General features: G+C 35.5%; 1 protein-coding gene across 1 annotated transcript in view; it reads right to left on the reverse strand.

Moving 5' to 3' along the window:
- Positions 1–16,997, reverse strand: part of MUSK (muscle associated receptor tyrosine kinase) — a 63,841-nt gene that overhangs the window by 36,613 nt on the left and 10,231 nt on the right. Inside the window, 2 exon segments of the mRNA XM_084899289.1 lie at positions 11,619–11,760; positions 12,739–12,866. Of these exon segments, the coding sequence (XP_084755415.1) occupies positions 11,619–11,760; positions 12,739–12,866 (270 nt within the window).

Here is a 16,997-nt window from a genome sequence, read left to right on the forward strand (position 1 = left end):
CTATATTTGTCTCATCTAGCATCCTCGTTTAGACATTGGAGATTCCTGTTAGAAACAAGCATCACAAAAAACAAAAAGGGTCATTTGAATTGTTTTTATTTTTTTTACTTTAAGAAAAAATCGGCCCAGGCGTGGTTGAAAAGTGATCACATTGAGGCTCTGTGGTACACGGTTTCTGAACTGAATCTTGTTTTGTTTTCCGATCATTAAGAGAAAACCTGATATACATAACAATAAACCTAAGTCAATACCTGGTCTTTCTTTCCTGACTTCTTAAATGCTAAAGCAAACAAATCTGATCTTGGTGTGCCCTGCTGTTTACATTTCTGCTCCCTTTGAAGCATGCTATGCTTGGGGAGGTTTATTCACGTGGCTCCATCTCTGAAGGAGTCCCAGTGCAAGGCCCTTAGAACACACACACGGCACCCTCACAGACAGCGACTCTCTGCTCACAGGAAGGCTCGCCTGTCTCTGTGACATCACGATCCTCTAAAGTGGCTTGGGTTGGAAACATCTCTGTGGCCTTTGACATAATAACATTTTCCGAGCTGGTAAATACGGGTGATGAATAATGACTACAGGCACGAAGTGTTTACCAGCTAATTCAGAGATGAGCCACATGAAGTTAACTTTGTTTTTTTGTTTTGGTCTGGTTTTTTTTTTTTTTTTTTTTTTTCAGTCTCAGACATGGATAGACCAACTATTAAGAGTATTTTTTGTTAAAGTAATTCTGAAAATATATTAGTGGTTTAACCATAAGCCGATAAAAAGTTGGACTTAAGTTTCAATTCACTATTTTTATTCTTTTAAAAAGAATCTCTTTTTTGTCTGTTACTAATGGGAGAACTAACCTGTGTAATTACCAGGACAGAAACCTTTCTTATTTTACCCTTTTGAAAGGTTTTTATTTTGAAATAACTTTAGATTTACAGAAGAGTAGCCAAGATAATATAGTTTCCAGGTATCCTTCATTCAACTTCCTCAAATATTAATATCTTAGATAATTGTGGTACATCTGGTATCAAAATCATAGTTTACTTTCTGCCATGGCTGTTGTTTCTCAGTGGTTAGAGCAGCTTCCTGCACACCTATGGGTCCTGGGTTCGAATCTCAGACATATACCTGGGTTGCAGGTTCTATCCCCAACCCTGGCCGGAGTGTTTGTGGGAGGCAACCAATCGATGTGTCTCTCTTACATCAATGTTTCTCTCTCTCTCTTTCTCCCATCCCCTCCTTCCTTCCCTTTCACTCTTTCCAAAAACCAAAGGACAAAATGTCCTCAGGTGAGGATTAACCAAAAAAAAAAAAAAATCATAGTTTATTTTCAAATAACATTTTGTATTTGGTGTCATGAAATGGAAGATACTTGAGCTGTGATAGCAGTCAAAGAAGCTAACATTTATTAAAAACCAAAATGTATTCTTTATATACCATATATATTATTATTACTATTATGATAGCTAACCAGATATTTCAGCTGGGGAAAGAAGCAGGAGCCATAACCTTAATCTTAAGTGACACCATAGCATCCTGTTTATCAAAGTGTCTTTAATTGGGAGCATTTCTGTGACCTTTGAGATGGGATGCCTAAACTGTACATTCCATGCTGATGAGATAGTAGTTATATACCCATTTAAAAACTATATCCAAAAGAGGATACAATAGGGTATAATCTCAGTGTTAGTCTGTGAGTCAAATTGCAGCTCACTCTGGTTTTTATAACACCATTAATAGATCCTCTCCCAAACTCTGTAGTCCTTTTATTCCCTGGTTATAAGTTAGTGTCAGACTGTGTTTTCATGATAAACCTTTATTTTTGCCTCCCTCATTGTGATATGATCTGAACCATGAGCTGGTTGTGATTCATCAATCAAAGCCCATTGGCCCTCACATATCTGAAGCTTCCCCTGACCTCTCACTATCTCCCTTGTCCTGTGTGTGTATCCTGTACAAACTGATATCATTGCAAATATATTAAACTTTAATTATTGTAATTACTTCCTTGCATGTCTATCTTCCTTACTAAATAAACCATTATTTATTTCTATATCCTTAGAAATTAATTCATTACATGGAATTTAGTTAGGTATTCAACAAATGAATAAATGTGAAGCTATCCTAACAGTTATCTTACTAATTATGGAAAGCTAATTTTCTCCTTAATTTTTTAAGCTTCAGCTGGAATAAAGATATTCCAAGTAGAAATCCTTAAATTAGTGTTTCTCAAAATGTGGTTCATAGGCTATCTGCAAAAGGATCATAGGAAATTGTTAAAAGGATTTACCACAGACCTATCAGATCCAAAGCTCTGGGGAATGCATCCTGGAGCTATGCCTTCTAATAAGATCTGCACTGATGTTTTAGAACTACTACCCTGAAGGAAAAGTTCCATTAATCCATCAACTTTGTTAATTCCACCTCTTTCCAAAAAAGTTTTGAAGTGAGTATACTAAAAAGAAATTAAATAACACATGAGCATCAGGGAAAAGGAGATTTCTGGTTGGTTTACTGTAACATACTGTGACTAAACTTCAAATTGGATTCTGAGATACATGCCAGCTAAGGCAAAAAATGACGCAAAAGAAAATAAACAGTTATTATTACAGGAAATAAAGTGAAATGCCAGTTTCTCAAAGGAGACCATTCCTTCCCCCCCCCCCCCCCCCCCCTCCAGGCACTAAATTTTTAAAAGCAAATTCTCACTAGAGATTTACTTCAGAGCAATGACTGATGGAATGATCAATATTTTCAACAAAATTTTTGCCAAATGGCTATTTATGTGGTGAGTAACACATGATATAATTCAGGATGTGCACTAAGGTCACCTTCACTTTCATGTTGTTATACTATTTGTTTGTTTGTTTGTTGATAGGAAAAGTTAGCTCTAAACAGTTGCTTTGCAGTTTTCCAGCAAAGGCACATCTTCACACAGCTTCTTAAATTGCTTGTCACAGTGGGGCCAAGGCAAAGTTATAATCTCTAACAAGTACCGAGTATGCAGGTACAAAGCATTGCTGCTTGAGGGAAGATTTATGTTCTTTGGAAGCAAGAGAAGCAGTTGGTAATGTTGACATTCTATTTGTGAAATTTGAGAAACCTAACGAGCAGTATTCTCTGGGTAGAAGTCCTCTAGCTCTCAAGCAATGTAAACAACAGACAATACCCACAGCAGCCAATGTGTATCAAAGAACTACCAGGTAGGCAGTGGATAGTTTAAGAACTCTATGCTCTAAGGGATATGCCTCCATTTTACAAATGAGGAAATAGACTTGCAGAGGTTAAGTAAATTATCCAACTTTGCATAACTACCGTGTTTCCCCGAAAATAAAACATCCTCCGAAAATAAGACTTACTTACAGGTTTCCTTCTGAGTGAAATATAAGGCATCCCCCCAAAAATAAGCCCCCCCGCCCCAGGCTCTGTCTTAGGATGCTTTTGCTAAACATGAGAGATTTGGTCCACTGATTCTGAAATAAATGGAGTCACAAGAAATTCACCAGGAAATTCAGGAATTAGATTGTTATGATGATGTTCCAGAAGATGATGACATGATTGTCATTGAATAAATGAATAAATTCTTGATACTGTAGGATTCACAGTTTGTCTGGTTTGTGTTGCCAACTACCGTGCTACCGTACCGTATACGGGTAATAAATTTTCTTTATTTTCATTTAACAATAAATGTGTACCGTATTCTTCTTCATGGAAAAATAAGACATCCCCTGAAAATAAGACCTAGCGCATCTTTGGGAGCAAAAATTAATATAAGACACTGTCTTATTTTCGGGGAAACAGGGTAGTAAGTGGCAGAAACAGGATTACAACACCCAGGTTTATCCGAAGCTAAAGCATGCAAATGCTCCAGAACACTGATCTACACAGCGTAAATATAGAGAAAGGAAAGATAGGGATGGGTTAATGGAAGATATATTGACATCAGAATCAGGACATCCAAGCTCCTTGCTAACTTGAGTAAAGTAGTAATAATATTTCTGATCTTAAATTTCCTTATCTGTAAAGTAAAGGATTGAGTTATGTGATGTCTAGGGCCCATTCCAGATTTGAAGTCTACTGCTATTCTTCTGACAGGGCCAAAGTTAATAAAAACCAACTTTTTTTTTTTAGTATATTTTTATTGATTTCAGAGAGGAAAGGAGAGGGAAAGAGAGAAAAAAACATCAATGATGAAAGAGAATCATTGATCGGCTGCCTCCTGCACACTCCCCTCTGGGGATCAAGATTGCAACCTGGGCATGAATGCTTACCAGGAATCAAACCATGGCCTCCTGGTTCATAGGTCAATGCTCAACCACTCAGCTACTCCAGCTGGGCTTAACTCTACTTTAAATGAAATTTTTTGTCTTTGCCATTGAATTTTATAATACTTCTGTCTCAAAGATAAAGATGACACACAGAATAAAGAACTATAATTGTTTTCAAAAGTGTTGAAATATTTCTTTTGTTGCACGGAAGTTATACTAGCCATAGAACCAACATTGAAAATAACTATTATTTGAATCATAATTCTCTGCCAAGAATTTTTATGAGAGCTTTAAACATATTATGTAAGTTTATCTTTCCATAACTTTGAGTGAGAGCATTATTAACCTCATCTTTACACATGGGGAAACTGAGGCACAGAGACTGAGTAACCTACCTGAAGTTACACAGGTTGTAAGTAGTGGAGCCAGGATTTGAACTTAGACAGTTTACTCTAGACTCTGGAACCAAGGTAATGTTCTCAAGAGTTTAGAGTCCATGTTATTGTCCAGAACATTAAACTTCCTCCAAAAATTACGCCTTATATATTCATGAAAACTTGTATTCATGGAAATGAATATACTAATTAAAATTTAAAAGTTATTTCTGACGGAAATAACTGAATGCAATATTATTCAAATTTCATTTTGCCATAGGAGTTCTAATAGCTTTCTCGGATATCTTTGCATGATTGAAATATTTACATTTTGAAATGAAGCCTTGGAGAAGGCTTAACCTTCTCTGCATTGCACACTGCCTGCAAAATCACTCCATGAAACTTTGTTGGATGAATTAATGAATGAAAACTCAAAGAACACTTCTTCTTTGGTGCATGTTTTCACTTGTGCATCTTATTTTAATACCTAAAAAGTGGAAATAAAAAGCTTGCCTAATTGGGGTATGCATATTTCAGACAGTTTCTCATTTCAATTAATATAATGCAAACATTATATTAAACACTTCAATTATCTTAAATAATTTAAGACAAATTTTTGAAACATTTTTTAAACTATTTTAAACTAATTTGAACTATTGTCTTTTCAGTCCTAAAATAATAATATAACATTTTTTTCATTAGAGGCCTTTACTGACAACTCTTCAACCTAAGGACCACTTTACCACTGTTTCTTAAAAGCAATAAGAGAAATGTTTAGGTGAGAATGCAACATAATACCCCCTAAAATCAGAATGCATGGGTCAAACTCTTCTTTTAGAGCATGCACCGTATTAATCATGCAGATTTAATTTTCCTCTTGATAATTCCAGGGATATCAAAGGTTTGTGCCTCTTTTTTTTTTTTTTTTTTGGTTTGGCTTTTAAATACACAGGTACTCATGACAACAAATCAAACCTGTTAGTGGCATCAAAAAGTAGAATCGATGCCGGGAACAGGACCACTGCAAATTTTATTAAAATTGCAATCACCGAGAGCACAGCACACACTGGGGTTTTAAATACCTCTCTCTGTGGCATTTGTCATATTAAGAGCTGCAGTATAAACAAAGAAAAAAGCAAATCAAATGTGTAAACATTACATGATTGCTTCTACTTTTCTAGATTCAATAAGGCAGTGTCATCTCTAGGAAAGAAGACAGTCGAAGTTTAATATTTCTGAAATTTGTCCTGATCTCTGATAGTTATATGTATGGATATTTTTACACACACACACACACACACACACACACACACACACACACAAATACACACACACAATTTATTTTGGTCTTCTGCAACTCTATTTATTGTCTTATGCACTGCATAGGTTTCAAAAATTCTTTTTAAAAATGCCTTCAATAGAACTGGTCAGCCCTACGAGTATGTGATGAAGCCTTTCAGACTGCTGAGCAATAGACTGACAGACTCAAGTGCCCAGATAAGTGATGGGCACTCATGCTTTGAGGCCACTTAAATTTGCCAAATGGTTGTCCTTCTATCCTCATTCCCCATTAATGCCTCCCCCAAGTGTTGACATGGGGTTCTGCTTTGGGAAACCCCTGCAAATGAGAAGTTGTTTAAGCCGCAGGAAAGCCTACAGTAACCTTCTGTCTAGAAGGGCTCTGTTCTTGTTCTTGGTCTGCTCTGGGGCTCTCAGCTTTGTCCTGATTTTAAGCCACCTCTTCCCACTAGTATTGATGACTGAGAACCCTCCCTTGGTTCCAGCTTTAATTTTGCCCAATTTTTTTTTGTCTGAATGGCTTAAAGCTTTGTACATTGTGCCAACTGCCTCTCACTCAAGGCAGGTTGTTTGCTGTGGATGCTATGAATTTGCATTGTGAACTCATCCTTAGTTGGCTTTATTATGAAAATACTATCTAACCTCGGTAAGACATATATTTTTAGAATGTTATTGATATTTTTAGAAATAAAGGAAGAGAGAGAGAGAAACATTGATATGAGAGAGATACATTGATCAGTTACCTTCCATATACGCCCTAACTGGAGATTGAACTTGCAACCTTCTGGGGCACAGGTCAGTGCTCCAACCAACTAAGACCAACTGGCCAGGGCAAGATATTTCTTTTTAGAGCTTTTGTTGTAAAATTTTTTACTTGGGACCAATTTTAATGTTAATTTCTCTATCGGGGAATTTTCCATCTGTGCTAACAATATGAATTGGATATCAAACCTATGTGGGATATAGTCCTGAGTGTTGAATATTCATTCATAAGCAGACCTGTTTTTCCTCTCGCACACCTGGAGTCCAGGTAGAGACAGACAAGCCTCTGTGTTGTCTTTCTGAGCCTATGGATGGAATTTTTTTAGCCCATCTTTTCACATCAGTAATTATCAGCTTTATGCAAGGATCTCATGCCAACCTCTACTTCACAGGATCCCAGGACCTTGTCTACTGTCCCTTAAGAGTCTTAAAACCAATATTCTAGGTTGTAGAGATGGGCACATCATCTCTCATTACCTCCAGGACAATGCAGAACCAGCTCACGAGAATGTGGCTCTGTTTTAAAAGTTCCTATTCATTCCTGACCTCTGAAGATTTACATTTTATTCTTGTGAGTCGTACAACCAATCCAGAATTTCTAGGTGTTTATAGTCATAAGATTTTCATATTATCTTATCTGTCAAATTGCTGGAGCTATAAATGTTTAATCGAAGTTTGTGTTATTTGGTACATGAAGATTGCATGATTCATCGCTTTGATTATTCTCTTGCAATATTCTCAAGTCCTTTGCCCTGTTTTCTTTACTTTCTGGAAAAACTCAGATGCTTGATTCTTGCCCCTGGATTTGGCTTTCTACTTTTTCTGAACTTATACCTGTAATGGTGAGCAAAGCTGAGGAAATAACCTGCAATTAGGCAAAACAAAAAAACAACAACAACAAAAACAACCAACAAAACAAACAAAACAAAACAAACAAACAAACAAAAAAACCCAACCAACAATAAAACCCCCATTCTATATTCATGTCCCATTCTCCATTTAATGTCGCCCAGGAATCCCGGTTTCCCTTGTGAGTCATCTCTCCCATTCTCCACAGCTATTTTAAACCCTTGTGCTCTCCGTATCCCTCCGCCCCCCTTTATAGAAGTATTTTCAGAAGATAAACTTACTTTCTACTTCCTACAGGAAATAGAGACCATCAGAACAGAGCATTCTCAAATTCTATCCACCAAACATATTAACTCATTTATACTGGTATCACTGCTTTTTCCTTTCTTCCTATTACAAGGAAGGAACTTTTCTCTTCCTGTCTAAGCACGGTGATCATATAATTTATCGTTGAAGTCTGGATACTTTTGGAAGTAGTAGAGAGACTCTATTAATAATTATTTCAGGACAACAGGTGTAAGCCAGAATGTCCTGGGAAAACTGGGACATGTGGTCACCCTCTGTATAAAGTTGATCGCATCACTTGTCCCCTGAATACACCCCTTTTGCCTTCTCAAGCACCACCAATATTCCCTTGAATCCTCCCCCTCTCTCGCATGTTCAAAATGTCCTTCTCTCCAGACTCCTTCTCATTAATAGTTTAACATTTTTTATCCTTTAAAAAGAGAAATTTTGCAAACCAACATTACCTATATGCCTCCAGCTACTGCTCACTTTTTTGACTCTGCCCTTTTCACTGCTAAATTTATTGAAAACATTATACCCATTGTCTTTCTTTTCTTTTTCTTTTTTTTTAAATTATAGTCTCAATTATTTACAGAATTCCAGCTTCTTCCCCCTTCTGACACTATTCTGGACAATCTCACACATGACTATGTTGGTCTTTAATGGAACAGACAGCATTAAACATTAATTAGTTTCTTAGACACTTCTATCTGAGCAACTTATCCTCTCTGTTCCTCAGTTTCCTAAAATAGCACCATGACAAACCTTTGTCACAGATCATTAGTGTGGATTAAATAAAATAATCCACATAAGGCATTTCATGTTTTTAAGTGCTAGCCATCCCATTGCTCACCCTTTTAGAAAAACATCTATGTTTTGCCGAGACCGGTTTGGCTCAATGGATAGAGCGTCGGCTTGGGGACTGAAGGGTCCCGGGTTCGATTCCGGTCAAGGGCATGTACCTTGGTTGTGGGCATATCACCAGTAGGGGGTGTGCAAGAAGCAGCTGATCGATGACTCTCTCTCATCGATGTTTCTAACTCTCTATCTCTCTCCCTTCCTCTCTGTACAAAATCAATAAAATATATTTAAAAAAAAGAAAAAGAAAAAAAGAAAAACATCTATGTTTGACCATACTAGAGGTGGAGTTCCATCAGTAATTTTGCATGTCACAGTCTGAACTTTGTAAGATAAGATGGAAGGGCAAAATATATTTGTAGTATTGTTTCAGAGACACACCGACTGAGGATGGAAATATAGAAAGGGAGCTTTGCCTTTGTGTTAAAGGGTATTTCTCTGTTTGTTATGACACCTAGGTTTTAGTGAACACATTGTACCAAAGCCTCGCCTGCATATCCTCATTAGAAGCTAGCAGTGGTGAATAAAGCCCTATCTTTTCCTACTCATTTGCAATAAGTATAGCTCAGAATCCAATGACACTGTGGAGTTCTTCTAATTTGCTCAAACTAATTTTCAGAGTTAATGACACAACATGTAGCAAATGCTCATCTGCCCTGACTGACCATGGTCCAGATTCATCTTCCGCCCTCACCATTGCCAACCTAGGAGGTCTTTGCAGGCACTTTTGGGATTCTTCCAGTCACTTCTCAGTTTCATTTTCACCTGTTCTTAGTAGTTGGCTGAATTGGCCCTTCCTTTAAATAGGTCAGGTTGCTTTCTACTTTTTCTGAATTTATATATCTTGTGGATATGCCTCAACTATTTCTTTAAGTGGAAGCCAACTTTTCAGATCTTAAGAACCAAAACAGATTTGCTGTAATTTTTGAGTTCTAATAGTAATAATTATAGTTAATGCCATTAATAAATGCTTATTATTTTCATGGGCACACCTATTTTGCTAAGCATGTCACAAATTTTCATGTATATCAGCTATTTGAATAGGGACTAGGATGGAGTAGAAATTAGACATGTGTGATAAAAAGATCATCTTGCCTACTGATAGAGTAACTTTAAATACTGTGATCAACTCTCAATATTAGCAAGTTTAAGAAAATCTCCTGCATATATTAAATGTTAAAGCAATGAGCATGACCATTTAAATGTTAGGAAGAAAGAAAAGAGTATTAAGTTTTACTGATAAGCATAATACAAAATTAAATGGCAAGGTAGGACTAAATGGTGTAATTGAACTCCAATAATTGAAGATTTTTTAAAATAATTTTCTCTAGCCAAAGTCAAAGTGAATAATTTCAATATCTATGAAGATAGTGACCTAAAAAATAGTATCATATATTATAATGCAGAAGCTCATATATTGAAGAGGAAAATATTTATGATAGTGTAAACAAATGGATAACATTAATCTGCACCATTACACATATAGTTCAAGCAAACACTGAATCCTGGCAGATATTCAATGTGTCAAAGTGTGTAACTGAATGTGTTTGTATGCTTATTTTTCGCTGTAAAATTAACATCAACTAATTGTTGCATACTGACCTTTATTAGCATTGATAATTTAGAAGATATTAAATTATAGCAACTAGACTGAGAATACATCCTTTTTTACATCTGACAGTCCCTATTCTCACCAACTGCATTCGTTTTCATGAGGAATTCATAAAATTTTTACGAGCAGTTGATGCAATAACATAATAAACATGTTATTTCAAGTAGAAGTAAATGTGGGAAGTGAGATCACTAGAGCTGTGAGAGGAAGATCTAACTGGGAAATAAAATAATCTTAAAGGAGCTAATAATAGTAAACTATATGATTGAGAAGGAGGAGATGTAGGAATGAATAAATTTTGGCTTAAGGGTAGGATGAAATCAAAGTAAGCTGTGGGGAATCCTACACATCTTCCCCAATTGAAGTGGGATATAATTGTATCAAGTATATGATAGTCTAATTACTATCAATCTGATAAGAGAAAAGCAGAAAAATAGGTGATGATTCTTAATCAATATTTACTGAGTGTTTACAAAAGGCCATACATGCTAAATACTGTCAACACCTCACTGAATACTCACAACAAACTCCACTCTGCAGATGAGAAAATTGGGAACCAGAGAGGTCAATTTAATAACTTGTAACAGGAAGAGCTGGGAAGGATTTTGCATTCACTTCGCTCACCTAGCACAGGTGTGCTGGTGGCTTCTATTTTTAAGCAAAATGTGCTATAATTTTAGGTCAAGAAGGATCTGACAACCAAATGGGTAAAACAACTAGTCCTATGTGGATTCTGATTTCTCAGTGAAGCACTTTCACAGAGAATTGTTGAATTAGTTGATTATAGGTCATTTTAAATATGAAAAATATATTTTAACAATATATCTCATGGAAGTAGAACTGTTTTTGATTATTCATTCTGAGGTTGTTTTTTTCAATGCTTTGTAACAATACAGTTTGAGAAAAACATTATTTTCTTTGGTAACATTTTCAGTCATGTCTACAAACTGCAAAAGATCAAATGTCTTCAAATTTATTAACCAGGGAGACTTGTCCATACCAGTCAGAAATTCTAAAGTACTGTCCTTTAGTTTTAGTATCATAGTGAATTTAATTTGTTTTGGTAAAAATTACCTGTGATTGTAGGCAATAGATGGAATATGACTTACTATTCCAATGAAAATTTCTTTCTTTCTTTTTTTTTTTTTTTTTTAGTTATTCCTTTCACAGTCTTGATCTTAGAGTCTAATATCTGGAACAGTTCAGGGAACTGAATTACCTACACCTATACTTTCGCCAGCTACATACAGTAGAACCTTCACAGCAGAACTTGAGGCCCTCTTGATAGCACTCAGTGGAAGGAATGCAGCTCCTTACCCTCAACTTCCAGCTTCACCAATTTGGAATATGCTGTCCCGAGGCTGTTTTTTGCCACACATCGATAATGTCCTGCATCTTCCTTTTGCACGTTATGAATCCTTAAACTCCCAGATTCAAGAACTGCAATGCGGGAATTTTCCTGCCAGGGATAGGGACATGAATTTTAAAAAGTCCATGGCTCTATCAAGGACACATTTCATCAAGTTATTGTCATGATTGTTATCATCAAAAATATAATTTTGAACAATTATATTTGGCACCTATAATGTATAATATTTGATAGTAAATGAGATAGTACAAGGTTACCTAAATTAATTTTAATAATCATCACATACGTTTAGTTTATTTTTATTTTCTTTCATCACCTGATTACACCAAGGCTTATTTGATTTCCTAAAAACCATATCCAAATTAAAAAATTTATCTTCTAGGACTCTAAATTCAGTAACATTTATAGAGCCACCCCTTGCTTTTATTGTTGGAAATGCACCAATATTTATAGGAAAAGGAAAGCTAGAGAAGCATATAGATTACCACAAAATATTTAATATGTGTTTTATTTTAAATTCTAAAAACACTAATTGATTTGATATTGGATTATTTGACTTGTGGGTGTGTGTGTGTGTGTGTATGAATCCCCTATGGAATATTCTATTATGTAAGAATAATATACAAAAGCAGTGCAAAATAAGCATGCAAATAATGACTTTTGACTACTCTTTGTGATTGGAGTATTTGTCAAGATGTATGCTTGTTCATCAGACTTGAGTCTACATGCTCTAACTCCACTCCCGAGTGTTCTCATTCCTTTTCTTCCAAACCTCATTTCTCTCTCTCCTCCCAGAAACTGTACATCAGGTCTAAAGCATGGCTTTTAGTTCCATCTTTTTTATTTTGTAAGTCTTTATGATCCAGTGTTGAACCAGCCAACAAAAAAGCCTCTTGCTTTGCTTTTGCTTTGCTTCCTTTTTCCTCCCTGACACTACAGGTACCCATCTCATTTTTCCGTAGCCAGCCCCAGCTGGTTTGCCTTAAAATTTGTAAGTGTATAATGGAGTTTGCTATGGATTGTTGTATTTCAAAATATGTTTTATGTTTTAACACAATAATCACTTACCCTGAGAACACTATCTCCTTTAATCCATGACACCGATGGTTTGGGATTGCCCATTGTAGTACATGGTAGAACTGCCTTTAATCCTTCTATTATTTTTACATTTATGGGAGGACGAGTTATTTTAGGTTCTAAAGGGAAACAAACATTCAAAATTAACAAGACAATATGACTTTATTAAACTTAGAGCTTCTTAGAATGGATATTTAGAATTAAACTTTCTATTTAATTCTACATATCCATTTTAAGAACAATTTTAGGCATATTAGAGTATAAAATTTACTAAGTGCTAGAGCAGTCTTTTAGTGGATAACAAGCAGAAGTCATTTCTAAGTTTAGGTTATCTCTGTTTTATTAAAAACTTGAAAAATACAAATTTATGAAACATACTAGCTTGAAGTTACAATATTCTTCACTTTAAAAGATAGTTAACAAAAAGTTTATTAAAATTACCTGTCACTATAACAATTCAACATAATTTAATTCATAGACACAGACATGAAAAAATTTGAAAAAAATATTTAAGCTTACATTTTTTAATATAATTCTGAGTTATGACCTACTTTCCATTTAGTTTCCATCTTCATTGGACTATTAAACTTGATGACTAAAAAAAATTAGGTACATTTATCCTCTAGAAAGTAAACCAGATATTATTATATTAGTAATCAGATTCTGTCATGTGATTTATGGTTAATCTACTCTGCAAAGCAAAGAAGGGTAATTTATCATTTTATGAAATATTCTTAAACCAATTCTTTCAGAAGAAATAGTTTATGTCAGCTAATTTTTGTTCAAGCTTTCAGAGGAAGAAGTTATTAAATCTCATATATAGAAGAATTGATAAGTTCAGGACACCAGTTATTTTACTACTTAAAATATTCATAAAATAATGAAAACTAAATTTATTTCTTTAATAACCTTATGTTACAGATACAAAACAGAGGATTGAGAAATAGATGCACTTTATTTCTCTTAGGTCATGTGCCATATCAGTTTGTTCCTTTGAGGAGAGCATGACATAAAGTTGTTTTTCCTTCTATTTCAATTGTGTGTTTGCATGTATGTGTTGGTTTTGTTTGTGGGGGGCGCGCGTTGGGGTGGTTGTGAGTGATATTTGCGAAGACTTCATGGTCTACTCATTTTCAATCTAGATATTTATTGCCATTCAGAGTTGAGATGATAGATGATCCTGCATTGTGGCAATAATACAAGACAGGCTCTAAAACATGATATAGGAAATTATCAATTCTGTCACTTTCCCTATGATATAACCAAAGGTTCCCTAAACTGATTCCTAGGGCAAACCTGAGTCCCAGATAATATCTTAGGCATACAGTCTTGATTTAAAGCAAATCAGTGTTATCTGCTCAGGGAAATAGACCTATTGGGTGAGAGGTGAGGAGAATCCTTGTGGGAAATTGAAAATAAAGCACACTAAGAATAAATTGAGTATTAATGTGGAGTCATGGATTCCCCACTCTAAAGGAACATAATTCGGGTGGAGCCATGAGCATTGATGAATCAGAACTTGTCATCTTGTTGAAGCAGGATCCATAAGAAAGTTAAGAGAGGGAACTCCTGGGGGAGGCCCTTGAGTAGTTGGAGTAGTGATGGGGGCAGAGACTAGGTGGGGGGAGGGGGGAGGGAAGGTCTCTTAGGAAGCAGCTCTTTACCGAACAGTGTGAAAGCATTCCAAAATTTTAGCAATTGGGATGGTCATACCAGTGTATACTCTCATGAGTGGGTGAGCTTTCCTAAGGAGAGGACAGAGAAAAGAAGAGGATTTAGGATAGGACCAATATAAAGAACATTTAGTGCCAGAGAGATTGTAAGAAACAGTGAAAGGAAAGGTAGTACCACAAAGTAGTAAAATACTTAAATGTGTTCTGCCTTCAAAATTGAACCTTTACTATTCAGCAAATGAGAAAATACCAACTTCCTTAATTTTTCTGCTTGAGGTTCACCCCTACCCTCTTACTCACAGAACCCCCAAAATCAGCTTCTCCACAATGTCCTCCTAGCCCCACTAGGTACCTATTTTAATTAGTCTAGAACTGTGGTCAGCAAACTGCGGCTCGTGAGCCACATATGGCTCTTTAGCCCCTTGAATGTGGCTCTTCCACAAAATACCATGGCCTGGGCGAGTCTATTTTGAAGAAGTAGCATTAGAAGAAGTTTACGTTTTAAAAATTTGGCTCTCAAAAGAAATTTCATTTGTTGTACTGTTGATATTTGGCTCTGTTGACTAATGAGTTTGCTGATCGCTGGTCTAGGACTTCATTTATAAGTATAATCAAACATAAAAGATTAATAGGCATTTGAGAATAGACATGAATGCAAAAGATAAGAACTAAAATAAAATAAAAACTTATCCTGAAGAAAACAGAAATAAAGTAGGAAAAAGTAGAAAATATTTTTTAGCAATGTTTTAGTAATAACCTTACAGAGAGACTTGAGTTTATATTGTATCTTGTGACATGCAGAGTTGCTATCCAAAAAAGGAGCAATTAAAGAAGTAATTCTTAGAAATTAAAAATATGCATTTTTTAAGATCAAAGTAATCAGTGTATGGGAAGAATAACAGAATAGTCATATTGAAGACCAAGTTCATGATATGGATCTTGAAGACGGTAGAATATCAAGATAGAGATGTAGAAAATACAAGGAGAAAATGGAAAAAAATGATACTTAATGTTTAATAATTAAGAGTTTGAGAATATGATAGAATGAAGAGAATGAGAAGTAAAAATAGTGTATCTCATTTTGAAAAAAATAAAAAGCCTACCTTTGGTCTTTAGATTAAAAAAAAGGTCCACCTAAAACTAAATAGTAACAATAAAGGAACACACACACCTAACATATTCTTGTGAATATGAGAAAAATTTAGAAGTAAAAAGAAAAATCCTAAAATTTTAAAGAAAGATTAACATCGGATTTACCTATAAAGAAATAAGAAAAAGATTTCTCATCTGTGAGAATATCATATGAAAATGAATAATTGTCTACAAAAACAAAACAAAAAACACAAAAAAAACTAGGGAGAAGCCTTTTTAAACTCTAATTCTGTCCTGAAATTATTATCTAAGAATAAGAACAAAGTAAAGACTTCAGCCATGCAAAGATTCAGAACATATATCTCACATGCTCACACTGAAAAGCAGCTAATGATTCCTTCCAACAAAGCAGTAACAACAAAATAGAAAGATATAAAGTAAAAATAAATAATGATGAAAATCAACAATAATAACAAAAAGGTCTCTGTGGTACTTATGTTGCCAATATGCCTTTTTATGTGGTTCCTGAGCCCCTCTCCTCCCATCAGTAGCATGATGTCAAATGAGAGAAAACAAAGGAGGTCATGAGACTTGAGGATTCTGGTAAGAAAAGGAATACTTGATGATACAACATCAGGTTGGGGAGAGAACTAAGTCTGGAAGGCATAAAATCCCATTTGGGGTAAGTGGAGAGGGAACAGAGAGGAGTCAAGGGTAAAAGAACATGACCATGTTGGTGACAGTGTGTAGTGGGGCTAAGGGAGTGAGAGAGATAGACTCTGTTCTTAGCTGAGAAAGAGATGGAGTTTGTGCTTTCTATTTGGAAGCATATCATAAGTCTGGGAAACTGCTTCCCTCAGCAAGCAGAGATGGAAATGGAAGTGTTTATATCCAAGATGTGACATACTAGGGTCTAAGATTGTAAATACAGTTCCTTTCCTGGGAGGTGACAGGTCATTGATTGGGTAGGCTAAAGAGTTAAGACAAACTCCACTGGACTTGTGGAAGTCAAGGAATTATAAGGATGAAATGGCTAGTGGTTCTGTTTCATGACTGTTAAAATTCCCTTGGATGACAGCAAGAGTAGGGGTGGATAGAAAGATAAATATGGAATCAAGTCTTTATAAATGCAGTGGGTGCTTATAAGTGAATAGATGACATGATGAGTAGAGTTGGTCAGATTGGCACAGATCCTCAAGAGAGGAAAGATTTTGCACAAGAATACCCAATATCATTGCTTAAATGATGGCTGGGAGGTTAGCCATGAATACTTGCTAGCCTTGTGGCCATGAAGAGTGTGTGTGTGTGTGTGTGTGTGTGTGTGTGTGTGTGTGTTTGTGTTGGGGAGGAACAACATCCTCCATTTAAGCAGAAAAGTCACTTAAGAGAGTCAAACTTGAAATAAGACAGTATCTTAACCTGACGAGGTTAGAGATTAAAAAAAAAAAGCAAAGATGAGGGTAGATGCTTGTAATGAAACTGTTG

The sequence above is a fragment of the Pipistrellus hanaki genome (assembly GCF_964339955.1).
Source record: "Pipistrellus hanaki genome assembly, chromosome: 11".
NCBI lineage: Eukaryota > Metazoa > Chordata > Mammalia > Chiroptera > Vespertilionidae > Pipistrellus > Pipistrellus hanaki.